Genomic DNA, 14,230 nt, shown 5'->3' with positions numbered 1-14,230 from the left:
GAATTCTCCCTTATCTTCCTCAAGTCCACCAAGGCTGTTGTGTTTCTAGGAGTCTGCAAGAGTCACAGAGTTCTTGGGCTTAGGGTTCCCAATAGTGCTAAAACAGCTTTAGTGAAAACAGGCTTAGGTAACAACACTCAGTCTCCTTTGGATTCCTAGAAAGCCCTCTCAAGAATAGGTAAAAACAAGTACAGACTCTGAAGACTGGAATAAATATCTAACTCTTCAATGTCCAGACAATGATGAAGGTCCACAAGCATCAGAAACATCCAAGAAAACATGACCTCAGCAAATGAACTAAATAAGGCACCAGTCACCAATCTTGAAGTAACAGAGATATGTAACCTCTCCGACAAGAAATTCAAAATAGCTGTCTTGAGGAAATGCAATTAACTTTAAGATAACACAGAGAATGAATCAGAATTACATAAGAGAAAAAAATTTTTTGAGACACTCTCACTAGCCCAGGCTGGAATGCAGTGGTGTAATCTCGGCTCAGTGCAACCTCTGCCTCTCCCAGATTCAAGCAATTCTCCTGCCTCAGCCTTCCAAGTAGCTGATATTACAGGTGCCTGAAACCATGCCTGGCTAATTTTTATATTTTTAGTAGAGATGGGGTTTTACCATGTTGGCCAGGCTGGTGTTGAATTCCTGACCTCAAGTGATCCACCCAACTCGGCCTCCCAAAGTGCTGAGATTACAGGTGTGAGCCACTGTGGCTGGCCTATATCAGATAAATTTAATAAAGAGATTCAAATAATTTTATAAAAACAATTCCTAGAGCTGAAAAATACAATTAACTGAAAAATGCATCAGTGTCTCAATAGCAGAATTTATCAAGCAGAAGAATAAATTAGTGAGTCTGAAAACATGAAAATACAGATAAAAAAGAAAGAAGAATAAAAAGGATGAAGTATGCCTACAAGATCTAAAAAATAACTTCAAAAGGACAAATCTATAAGTTATTGGCCTTGAAGAAGATGTGAAGAAAGAGATCAGGATATAAAGTTTATTCAAAGAAATAATAACAGAGAACTTGCCTAGCATAGAGAAAGATAAGAATATCCATGTACAAGACAGTCAAAATCACTAACAGATTTATCTAAATAAGACTTCTTCAAGGCATATAATAATCACTCTTAAAGGCCAAGGACAAAGAAAAGATTCTAAAAGCAGCAAGACAAAAGAAGCAAATAACATATAAAGAAGCTCCATATGTCTGGCAGCACATTTCTCAGTGGAACCCTCATATGCCAGGAGGGAGGGGGATGACATATTCAGAGTGCTAAAGGCAAAAAAAAAAGCTTTTGACTTAGAATATTATATCCAGCAACATCATTCTTCAAACATAAAAAAGAAATGAAAACTTTCCCAGGCAAACAAAAGCTAAAACATGTCACCAACACCAGAACTATAAAGGGAATTCTTCAATTTAAAAGAAAAGGATTGTCAAGCAACAAGAAATCATCTGAAGGTATAAAAGTCACTGGTAAAAGTTAAGTATACAGACAAATACAGAAAATGCTAACACTGTAATTGTGGTGTGTAAGTCACTTGTGTTAGGCATTCTTGTGTTGCTATAAAGAAATACCTGAGATGGGCTAATTTAAAAAGACAAGAGATTTGATTGACTCATGATTCTTCCAGCATGGTACCAGCACCTACTAGGCTTCTGTGGGGGCCTCAAGAGAGCTGTCACTGATGGCAGAAGGCAAAGGAGAAGCAGGCATCTCACATGGTGAGAACAGCAGCTTGCATGTTACATGGCAAAAGCAGGAGCAAGAGAGTAGGGAGGGTGGTGCCACATGCTTAAACAACCAGGTCTTGAGAGAACTCACTCACTATTGTGAGGACAGCACCAAGCCACAAGGGATCTGCCCCCATGACTCAAATACCTCCCATCAGGCCCCACTTCCAACACTGGGGATTACAATTCAACGTGAGATTTGCTAGGGACGTATATTCAAAGTATATCACCATTCGTATCTTTATTATGAAGTCTGAAAGATACCTATCAAAAATAATAACTACAATAAAGTGTTAAGAGATAGACAATATAGGAAGATATAAATTGAGACCAAAAAAATCCCCAAAATTGGGGAAAGGGAATTGAGTTTAAGTGTAAATTTTTTCTTTTTGCTTGGTTTGTTTTTATTTTCTTTTCTTTGTTATCAGAGTTAAGTTGTCATCAGTTTAAAATCCACTGGTTATGTGTTCTTCATGCCTCATAGTAATCACAAAGGAAAAACTTATAATGGATACACACACACAAAAAAGCAAGAAGTTAAAATATACTACCAGAGAAGATCACTTATACACAAAGGAAGACAGGAAGAAAGGAAAAAAAAAAAAAAAAAAACAGAAGAAGAAGACACTAACAAAACAACCAGAAAACAAATAACAAAATAGCCGTAGTTAGTCCTTTCCTAAAATAGCCAGAGTCCTTTCCTATCAGTAATAACTCTGAATATAAATGGACTAAATTCTCCAAGTAAAACAGAAACAGTGGTTGAATAGATTAAAATTAAGACCCAACTATATGCTGCCTACAAGAAACTCAGTTCACATATAAAGACTCATATAGACTGAAAATGAAGAGATGGAAAAAATATTCCATGCAAATGGAAACCAAAAAAAGAGTAGGAGTAGCTACACTTACATCAGATAAAAGAGATTTCAAGACAAAAAGTATAGAAAGAGACCAAAAAGGTCATTGTATAATGATAAAGAAGTCAGTTCAGCAGGAGAATTTAAGAATTGTAAGTATCTATACACCCAACACTGGAGTATCCAGATATAAAGTAAATAGTATTAGAGCTAAAGAGAGAGATAGACTCTAATACAATAATAGCAGGGCACTTCCACACTCCACTATAAGCATTAGACAGATCATCCAGATAGAAAATCAACAAAGAAACATTAGACTTAATCTGTACTATAGACCAAATAGATCTAACAGACATTTACAGAACATTTCCACCAACGGCTACAGAATCAAGTTATATACTTACAACTCTTAAAGGAGTTAGACTCCCAAAATGCACTTTAAAAAATTATTTATTTATTTAGTTAGTTAGTTAGTTATTGAGACGGAGGCTTGCTCTGTAGCCCAGACTGGAGTGCAGTGACACGATCTCAGCTCACAGCAACCCTTCGCCTCGTGGGCTCAAGCAATTGTCCCACCTCAGCCTCCTGAGTAGCTGGGATTACAGGCGCCTGCCACCACACTGGATAATTTTTGTATTTTTAGTAGCAACGGGGTTTCACCATGTTGTCCAGGCTGGTCTCAAACTCCTGACCTCAGGTGATCTGCCCACCTTGGTCTCCCAAAGTGCTGGAATTATAGGCGTGAGCCACCATGCTCAGCTGCACTTTACAAATCAATAGGTCAGCTATCAAACTATCAATAAATATAAAAATTAAAACACGTTATATGTAGCCTGATTATCATGCATATCTATTGTTTTGTACCAGCATCCCTTCCTTCACTTCTGGTAATAACCACTCCCCCATCCATGGCTGCTTTTGGAGAAATGTAATTCCATATATTTCTGATGTGATTAGTTGCAGAGATGGATATGTAACCTAAATTGAGCAAATCAGAGTCCTTCTCTCGGATTTTTGATGGTGAAGTTGGGAAGGAAAAGTTATCTTTCTCCTTTCATCATAAGCTTTAAAATATAACTCAGCAAGTTAGCGGTCTTATCAACCAGAATATTATGAACCCTTGAGACTAAGGACAACACACAAGCAGAAATTAAAATGAGAGTCTAAAAGCAACAAGAGAGGAAGAGAGAGATAAAGACACAAAGAAAAAGGGAGAAACAGAGAGATGGGAGTAGGGGGGCAGAGAAACACAGAGACAAACTGCAAGGCTGTGACAAAGACAGAGTTTCCTGATATTGTCTGAGTCATGATGTTGTCTAAGTCCAGTTAACCCAAAGGCCAGCCCTATCTCTTCTTTCCTGAGTACTGAATACCTAAGCTAATAAATTCCCTTTATTCATTTAAGCGAGTTTAATATGGGTATCTATCACTTGCAACCAAAAGAAAGGTGGATAATTACTCTGCCAAACATGAGTAAAAGTTATCTGGTACATAAACATTCTATCAGAGGTGAATAAATAGTGACATTTCCTCCCCCTGCACAAGTAAGCAAAAGCACAGAACATATCCAGACTTATTTCCATATACTCATCATTAACCAACCAGGTGACCAGTCTAAAAGTGACTCAAAATATTTGTGTGTGTATGGGTGAGGCAGAAGATAGGCATTATGTGAAAAGCTTGGTTGGTAGGTGTTATGGGTTAAATTGTGTCTCCCCCCAACCCCCCCCCAAAAAAAAGATATGTTGAAGTCTAACCCCTGTCCCTCAAAAGGTTCACCTTTTTGAAAATAGGGCCATTGCAAATAGAATGTTAACTTCAAATGAGGTCATACTGGACAAGAGTGTGCCTCAATCCAACACGACTGGTGTCCTCACAAGAACACATCCGTATCTCTTCCTAGGTTCTCGTGGTTGCCTAGAAATCTTCAGTGTTCCTTGGCTTGCAGTTGCACAACTTGAATCCGTGCCTTCATAATCACATTATACTCTCCTTGCATGTCTGTCTTTACATGGATGTCTTTTTGTAACGACACCAATCATAATGGATTGAGGAACACTCTAGTCCAAATACCGTTACTAAATATAGGATGTCAAATTTAATTCAACATTATATATGGGTTATATCCAACAAAGAGGATCATTTTTCTTTTTTTCTTTGAGACAAGGTCTTGCTCTGCTGTTCACGCTGGGGTGTGGTGACAGAATCACAGCTCACTGCAACCTTGAACTCCTGTGTTCAAGAAGTCCTCCCACTTCAGCCTCCTGAGTAGCTGGAACTACAGGCACATGCCACCGTGCCTGGCTCATTTTTTAATATTTACTAAAGACAAGGTCTCACTATGCTGCCCAGGCTGGTCTCAAACTACTGGGCTCAAGCAATCCTCCCCCATCAGCCTCCAAATGTGCTGAGATTACAGGTACTGAAACTACCTTTGCAAATATTATAATTGAGGAAATTATGACAGTGGAAGAGATCAGACCTAACTGACTCCATCTTGCTTCTAGCCTTTAAGCTGACCTTGTTCATTCCTGCATGCAGGCTGAACTATCCTTGGGGAGGAATTTAGTTTATGGTTTTTTAGTGCCCAATGGGTTCACCTTGCCTATTGCCCAGACAGAGTTGATTTACCAAGACAGAGCCGGCTGTGCAGGAGACTGGAGTTTTATTATTACTCCAATCAGCCTCCCTGAGCATTCAGGATTGGAGTTTTTAAAGATGATTTGGTGAGTAGGGGCTTAGGAAGTGGGGAGTGCTGATTGGTCACGTTGGAGATGGAATCACAGTGGGGGTGAAGTGAGGTTTTCTTGCTGTCTTCTATTCCTGGGTGGGATCACAGAATTGGTTGAGCCAGATTACCGGACTAGGTTGTGTCAGCTGATCCATCTAGTGCAGGGTCTGCAAAATATCTCAACTACTGATCTTAGGTTTTACAATAGTGATGTTATACCCAGGAGCCATTTGAAGACATTCAGACTCTTGCAGCTCGAGGCTGCATGACCCCTAAACCATAATTTCTTCCTTTTCTTTTTTTTTTTGAGATTGAGTCTCGCTCTGTTGCCCAGGCTGGAGTGCAGTGGTATGATATCTCCTCACTGCAACCTCCACCTCCTGGGTTCCAGCATTTCTCCTGCCTCAGCCTCCCGAGGAGCTGTAATTACAACAGGCACTCGCCACCATGCCTGGCTAATTTTTCTTTTACTTTCTTTTCTTTTTTTTTTTTTTTTTTTTTTTAGTAGAGACGGGGTTTCACCATGTAGGGCAGGATGGTCTTGAACTCCTGACCTCAAGTGATCCGCCCGTTTTGGCCTCTCAAAGTGCTGGGATTACAGGCGTGAGCCACCACACCCAGTACCTAAACCATAATTTCTAATCTCATAGTGAACCTATTTGTCCTACAAAGGCAGACTTATCCCCAAGCAAGAAGTGGGTCTTCCAAGAACCTACCAACGGTGAGTGAGGATTTGCTGTACATTAAACTGTATTGTTGATTTTCTTAAAAAAAAAAAAAAAGTGGGTCTTTTTGGGAAAGGGCTATTATCAATATTGTTTCAGAGTCAAACCATAAACTAAATTCCTTCCCAAGGTTAGTTCTGCCTGTGCCCAAGAACGAACAAGGATAGCTTAAAGGTTAGAAGCAAGATGGAGTCAGTTTGGCCTGAGTTCATTCACTGTCATAATTTCCTCAGTTTTAATTTTTGCAAAGGTGGTTTCGATTTGACTCTGAAACAAAATTCATAATAGCCCTTTTTCAAAAAGACCCCCTTCTTGCCTGGGGGCTAGTCTGCCTTTGCAGACTAACAAATTAGCTACAAAATCAGAAATTATGGTTTAAGGGTAACGCAGCCTTCGGTTGCAAGAGTCTGAACGTCTCCAAATGGCTCCTGGGGATAACGTCACTACTGTAAAACCTAACCATTTCTGTGATCCCACCTAGAAACAGAAGGCAGCAAGAAACCTCACTTGAAACCCCCTATGATTTCATCTCCAACCTGACCAGTCAGCACTCCCCACTTCTCAAGCCCCTACCCACCAAATCATCTTTAAAAACTCCAACCCCCAATGCTCGGGGAGACTGATTTGAGTAATAATAAAACTCCGGTCTCCCGGACAGCCGGCTCTGTGTGAATTACTCTTTCTCCATGGCAATTCTCCTGTCTTGCTAAATCAGCTCTGTCTAGGCAGCAGGCAAGGTGAACCTGTTGGGCAGTTACAGGATGAGCCACCATGCCCAGCCGAGAATTATTTTTCTAAAACAGGTAGAAATTGGAAGATAAATAAACAGAATGAATAAAAGAGACATTATAACATTTCTAAACTAAGGCTAACATAAAATGAAAGGTAAATTAAAAACAAATAATTCAGGTCAGTGGTCTAGTTCTTGAAGAGCATCACACTTACCCAGAGTTTTACATGCAAAAAGAGCCATGGCACTTTGCAATCTGTCCGGTCTTAGCGCCTGTACTACAAGAATCTTAAAATAAAATGCAGAGTATTTGTAAAGAATAAAGTTGCTGCAACCACTTTAACTGAACAATAATTAATGTTAACTAATTAAACAAATGTTTAGAAAATATGGGAACACTTATTGTTTCGTATTATTTACCATGCTTTAAACTGTCAAAATAGGTATATAGCAAGTACATATCAAAAATATTACTGAAATCCATTTACTTCCTCAAGCCTATCATCAAATTTAAACATAGGGTTAGCAATGTCTTCTGGCTCTAATAAAAGGCTAAATGGCAGGTGAAAATCATGGTATGTAGATGAGGCATTTCTGTTGACAGCAAACAGAGGCCCAGAAACCGGAAATCCTCCCTAAAATTTTCAAATCACTATTTTTACCTTTAAAAAAAAAAAAAAGAAATAGCGTCTCGCCCTGTCACCCAGGCTGGAGTGCAGTGGTGCAATCACATCTCACTGCTGCCTCGAATCCTGAGCTCATGTGATCCTTCCACCTCAGCTTCCCAAGTAGCTGGGACTACTGATTCATGTATATCTATGATATTCCTAGATGTTTAAGTTTTCAAACCAATTTTTTCTTAGTCATTTTCCTTTTTGTTTAAGCACTCTTGGGGAAATAGAATTCACTGTATATGGAGACACAAAGGGGTTAGATCCAGAGAAGAGATTAATGGAAAGGTCATTTCCTGGAGCTTCAACTTCTGAAGAGCTCTCCCACTCTAAGCTTTTTGACTAGCAAAAAAGTTTGAGTGGAACCTGCCAGTAGGTTTCATCATTCTATTTTAAAATAGAATGGGAAAAAATCCCCTGTTACTCACTATTAGGTCTTTTCCTTAAAAATAACTCTAGGAAATGATCATAAAACTTGTACAATTTGTGCCTTAGTTTCTTTCTGAAATACATTTTTCCTATTACAAAATCCCCCTGGGGTCTGAGGCAAAAGGAATAAAAAAAGCCACAGTGAGAGAGAAACCAGACCCAGAAACTTTGGCGTGATTTAATTGTCAATAAGGTGGCAAAAGCATCAAGCCCTTCCCCAAATATGCCACTAAAGGTAAAGTAACACTCTAAAAGCTTTGCTTTCCTTTAAATGGCTTCTGAATAATAAGAGAAACATTAAACACTTTTTTGCATTTAGATAACACTAAATTTTACCTGCTGAAATAAGGAAACTTTCTTTGCAAGAATAGATGGAAACTCTTGCTCACACATTGAATTATTATAATAAGTACGCCACAGAGCTGCATCTTCAAAGCAGAGGGTCTGATAAAGACTGGGGAGAGCAATCTAAAAAATAAAAATGGCCATACACAGTGAGCTATAAGCAAATATAAGCACATATATTTATTTTTAAAAAAACTAAAAGTGAGAACCAATTATTAGTTGATGTTTATTACTCATTTTCTACTTTGTGTTGCCTTGTCTAATTATTTCTAGGTTGGCAACACTATGGTAAACTCACCTAATATTAAAGCCAGAATTAAAATACACTTCCAAAGTAGTACTAAATCAGTACTCATGAGTTAAATCTTTCTCTATATAAAAACATTTGTACCTAGCTATCTCAACCTTGTGAAGGAAACAAATGCTGTCATTAAGATCAAATGCAAATTTTAAGGATTGTCATGTTAAATATGTCAAATTTCATATTAATATTGATAAAGACTCTCTTTGTCAAAACTTTGGTCAGGCTGCTCTGAGCTCTCTTTGACTAGGCCTCAATCAGGGGCTTTGTGTCCTGCCTTGTAAGTATCCTATTTTAATAAGAATTTTGCTAAGTAACTTTAGCAAGAATCCCTACCTTTAATATCCAATCAAATTCCTCCTCTCAGCCCGGCACGGTGGCTCACACCTGTAATCCCAGCACTTTGGGAGGCCAAGGCGGGCGGATCACCTGAGGTCAGGAGTTTGACACCAGCCTGGCCAACATGGTGAAACCCTATCTCTACCAAAAATACAAAAAAAATTAGTCAGGCTGGTGGTGGGCGCCTGTAATCACAGCTACTCGGGAGGCTGAGGCAGGAGAATCACTTGAACTCGGGAGGCAGAAGTTGCAGTGAGCTGAGATCACGCCACTGCACTCCAGCCTGGGTAACAGAGCAAAACTCTGACTCAAAAAAAAAAAAAAAGAAAAAGAAAAATTCCTCCTCTCCCACCCTTGTTATCTGTTGGTATCTGATCATCTTGATCTGCCTTCACCAGCTAAATCAGTTTAGCCAGAAACCCCACTTGCCACTGACATTTCCACTTAATAGTTTTCTATTCACTGACCCCTAGCACTAATCCTTACCCTGCTTCTTGGTTACAAATTCCCACTTGTCCATGCTATATTCAGAATTGAGCCCAGTACTATACTGACATCTCTTTTCCCCTATGGCAATAAAACTTATCTTCACAGTTTTAAATTCTGTCGAGCTCTGTTTTTCTAAAACAGTATCAAATCCAAAAACAAAGAATGTTTTTCTAAACCCTATTTGTTTATGCCTCTATTTGTAAATGCCTCTATTTGTCTCTAAATGTTCTAACCCTCTTTGCTACCTCACAAATTTCTATTCCACGTTCAATATTCACTTTAAACAATATCATCTTTCAGAGGCTTTCCCAAACACATTAATTCTCTCTACCTCAAACAGTGTTCTCTTTTCCCAAATTTTTCAAGAGTGGGGTGTAAGATCAGAAATGTAAATCTGTAAAGGTGAAGAATTTTCAATGAAAACAAATGAGAAATTTAGAAGAGCTATATCTTCAGTATAGAACTTCATATAATATGAACATAAAACAAGCATATAAAATACTTTATCCAAACATCTATATTCATATAAAAATAATCCATTATATTGCCCAAATTTCATTATGCAACTTAACTAAAATTAAATAGCAGAAAATTAATTACATTTCAATTTAATTACTTTTTAATAAATGATCTAAGCCTATTAAAGTAACACTTGATGGTGGTCTGTTAAGTTTATTGACATTTAGTATACAAGGCCCCATCATTGCTAATTTAGGTGTGCTACACATTATATTATCATCATGTATTTGGCTACCTTGTATACTGTCAACCATTATGACAAGGTAATTACTTGATATGCTCTCTACAATGTAAGTTTGTTCATGGCAGAGTGTCTTAATATTACAAAATATACACCTGTCATTCCACTGGTATAAACAAAAAAACAGAGCTTGTCAGTAGTTAAAGCATTAAAAACAGATTTTTTTCAGGACTATTACAATAGAGGAAGCAATAGGGGAAACGAGACTTAAGTACAGAGAAGGGCTCAGTTTTGAATATAGCATGGGCAAGTGGAAATTTATAGCCAACGAGCAAAGTGAGGTCAGTGGATGGAAAATTACTAAGAGGAAATATCAGGGGTACAGGGATTTCTGGGTAAACCAACCTAATGGGATTCTTGCTGAAGACAGGCCAAAGTCATCAGAATCACCAGGGGAATGGTGGGGAGTGAGGAATCTGATTAGATATCAAGGGTAATCAGATATGGAAGATTAAGAAATTCTCACTAAAACAACTTTGCAGGGTTCCTGTTAAAAGTAGCTTTTACAAGGAAGTGCACAGGTGGGCCTAGAAGAAGGTTCAAGAGCCTGACTAAAGTTTGGTCAAGTAAAGACTGTCACTAGCATTATGCCAACTGGTAGTAAGCACCAAATAAATGATTAATGAAAAAAAAAATGGGAGGATATATAGCAGAATTCCGCCCCCCTTTTTTTTCATTTCTTTTACTCAACCAATATTCATGAAATGAAGGCAGTAAAGAGTAGTGGTGAAGAGCCCAGGCTATGCAGCAAGAAACATAGTTTTAAATCCTGGCTCTACTTCCTAAGTGACCATAAACAAGTTACTATATTTCTCTGTGCCTTAATTTCCTCATCTGTGACACAAGGAAAATTACAATAGCTACCTCATGATGTTATTGAAAATATTTAGTGAGATAATACATTTTAAAATTCTGTATAATGCCTTGAACATAGTAAGCCATCAGTAAATGCTAGCTATTCTTACCGTTTTTATCATGTGCTGTTATAATGATATGACAGTTGTGAAGAAAAGCAGGGGAAGGAAGGGAAGGATGGAAACATATATGCATAGACTTGTCTTTCATTCCCCACAAAAACAACATTTTAGCCTGAGTAGTTGAAGAACACAGAATTGTTGAGAGTTAAGCTTCTAACCTGCTTTTTCTTCCCCCATGTCACCATTCTCATAGCCTAACTTACCATGGTGGCTGGGGTGGGAAGGGAGAGAAAGTAAATACTGTATTTGGAAGGCATGCTATTTCATAAATGAAAGGTTTAATAATTACTGGTTAAAGGACTAATCACAATAATTCTTTGGTAACTTTTTACTGGGGAAACTTACATCCTATTAAAAATATTAACACTGATTACGAATAAGGAGCACGAAGTATCAACAGAAACAATGCAAATACAGAAGAAATTAAAACATGTCTCATAGTAGAAAAGGAATACCTTTAAGGTTGCCACGGCCCAGCTTCGTTCCTGATCTATCCAAGATGGAAGCTGATCACGTATTTTTTGTTGAGAGTCCTTTAATAAAAGCAATTATTTTCCTTAGTATACTTGGTAAAATTCAGAGTTTAAAAAACAGCAATTGATTAGCTATTTTATTATTTTGAAAAAAAATTCATTCTATGCATTATTTCTTTATTTTTTTATGTATTTTACAAGTCACCATGGTAAAATTCTATGTAATATAAGGGACTGAGAACCATGTAGGAAAATGTTGCAATCATTTTTTCACTGTGCTTAGTCTTTCATGAAACTTCAGAAAAACTCAAATGTCATGAGGAACTGTCATAAAAGTTACATTTTTCAAAATTATATCTTACATTTCAGACATGCTCTAGGTTCCGTGTTATATTTTGGGTGTACTGCTGGAAGACTATTATTCATTATGTATTCAAATAGGAAATTACTAGAAAAAAAGCTAAATTTGAATGAAATTATTAAAAGTTCTAAAATGTAATTTTTAAACTCCAATTATATAAGAAAAATTTTGAAGTTATAAAATTTGATTTTCTTAAAGATTATAAAATTATCCTTGGAATAAAATACATATACTGGGAAAAAGAAAGTGCACTAATTCATTAGTATTACATATTATTCTCAGAATATATGTCTTTGAAGTAAACAAATATACTTAAGTCTATTTTATAGGAAATACTTAAGAGGCCAGAATATATTCTTCTAATCAACTTATAACTTCAACAATAATTTAGAACACCTCTGAAGCAAATTATACTTCACGAACAAAAAGCCAGAAATATTTTCAAGAGCAAAATAGCTTTTGTTATTTTAACTTACAGTTTTCCGTAACATGTCTCCAACAACCACACCTGTAAATGTATCCCATTCCTATTGAATAAAAATATAGGAACACAAAAATATAAAAATGATAACCAGTTAACAAAATTGTCTAACTTTCCCTATAAGATGGCTTAAAATGCAGTTTTCTAAGCAGATACTCATTTCCATCTTACCACTTCTTCTAGTATGTTAACATTATCAAGAATGAATTAATGTGACAACATAAAATATTAATATGAAATCTACTAAGAATAATTTTATTAAAACAAAACAATAACTCCATTATATATATGAGTCTCAGTTTCTAAAAATTTAAATGTCATGTTCAATTAACATTTGTCACTACCTGTTAATTGTTTTTCCACAGGCTATTTGTTGCTAATAAGTAAGCAGTAAGGTACACCTAAAAATTTAAAAATGGTATCTGGTAGGAAATATTGAGAAAAGTAATTCCATTAACCCATTTTTTTCTCACTGATTGGGAGGAGATGCCATTAATCCTTTTTTTTTTTTTGGCATAGAATTAAGATTAATCAAGTGTTGCAGAATCTAGTGCCAAGAAAATCTATGCCTTCCCCATGGCATCCCCAAGTTAGACAATAATAGGTACTACCATACTATTGTCACACACAGGCCAATAAATAAGCAAAATATATGAAAATTTGAGAGCAATGTGGAAAAACTGCCAAAGCAACATATTTTCTGCCTTCGCTCACCCTGGCCACACACTCTTCCTATTAGAATTATGAAGCCACAAATAAGTAAAATATGAAGGATTACTAGTACGTTATGTGAGTCAGAGAAAAATGTTCTCCTTTCCCAATGACAATTTGTTTATACTTTAGGAGAGAAAAATAAGGAATATATATATTTCATGGAACATACTGATCATAGTGAAAGACATTAGATAAGAGGAGGAAAAGACATCAAAGTTAACAGCTGGAATAAACGAGACCAAATTAATAAATTCAGCAGAAACTATACAAGTTAGCCAGTGCATGTGGAGTCAGAGAAAAACAAAGGGAGAACATACGGAGAACTGTGAATGGTCTGCATTATTTTAACTATAATATTCAAATGAAGGGAACCAGAAAATAGTTAAAATTTGACCAAGTAGAGTAAAGTAAGTCGAAGTTGCACTGTCCATATACCATCCCTTGGCACCCTGGCTACTGGACTCTCACTTTATGATAACAGCATCATAATGAGAAAAATTACTTGCAAATAACTTTTTTTAAATTGTAAGCAGACAAGAAATGGTCTCATTAGCTCCAGCTCAAGGAAGGTCCTTTTAAAGTTTGAGAAGGGGTTACATGGCAGACTAGAAATGAGATCATAAACAAGGAAGACAGATTATGCATAAAAAGATTAACACAAACCTGTAGGTTCAGGAAAACTTCTGAGAACTGCCCATCCTCCTGCCTCACCTGCTGCCTCTTGACAGTTCAGTGGAAGCAATAAATAATGTAGTTTTGTACCAATATTGTCTCACTTTTTCTATTTATGAGCTCTACTACCTAGGCCAGGAAAATAAGAAGGCTGACTCTTCTGTTGCCCTAAGTAAGTGATTTTGGGTTCAGAAAAATGTAGGTAGCTTGGTAGATTTCTTTCCCTGACTTACCATCACTCTGGAATGTTAGGCTTATCCACAGGGAAGTCGAACTAGAAATCACCATTTTATACTACATTTCTAACTTAGTAAAAGATTAATAGGTTGAAATCTAATTTCTAGCCTAAAGTAACTTCTAATCTAAACATAAATCCACCCACTAACAAATTTCTATGTTACTGTAAAATTTCTCTCCTTTAATTT

General features: G+C 36.8%; 1 protein-coding gene across 4 annotated transcripts in view; it reads right to left on the bottom strand.

Annotated features, from left to right (window-relative positions):
• DYNC2H1 (dynein cytoplasmic 2 heavy chain 1) overlaps nucleotides 1-14,230 on the bottom strand; it is a 388,044-nt gene that overhangs the window by 188,178 nt on the left and 185,636 nt on the right. For all 4 annotated transcript variants that reach the window (XM_032167257.2, XM_032167258.2, XM_058446233.1 and 1 more), the window contains 4 exons: nucleotides 12,415-12,465; nucleotides 11,560-11,637; nucleotides 8,230-8,361; nucleotides 7,009-7,081 (listed from right to left, as the gene is read on the bottom strand). In XM_032167257.2, the coding sequence (XP_032023148.1) occupies nucleotides 7,009-7,081; nucleotides 8,230-8,361; nucleotides 11,560-11,637; nucleotides 12,415-12,465 (334 nt within the window). The remainder of the gene's footprint in view (nucleotides 1-7,008; nucleotides 7,082-8,229; nucleotides 8,362-11,559; nucleotides 11,638-12,414; nucleotides 12,466-14,230) is intronic.

This window comes from Hylobates moloch, unplaced genomic scaffold (assembly GCF_009828535.3).
Source record: "Hylobates moloch isolate HMO894 unplaced genomic scaffold, HMol_V3 SCAFFOLD_11, whole genome shotgun sequence".
NCBI classification, from domain to species: domain Eukaryota; kingdom Metazoa; phylum Chordata; class Mammalia; order Primates; family Hylobatidae; genus Hylobates; species Hylobates moloch.
This window is presented reverse-complemented; position numbering and strand designations above follow the sequence as displayed.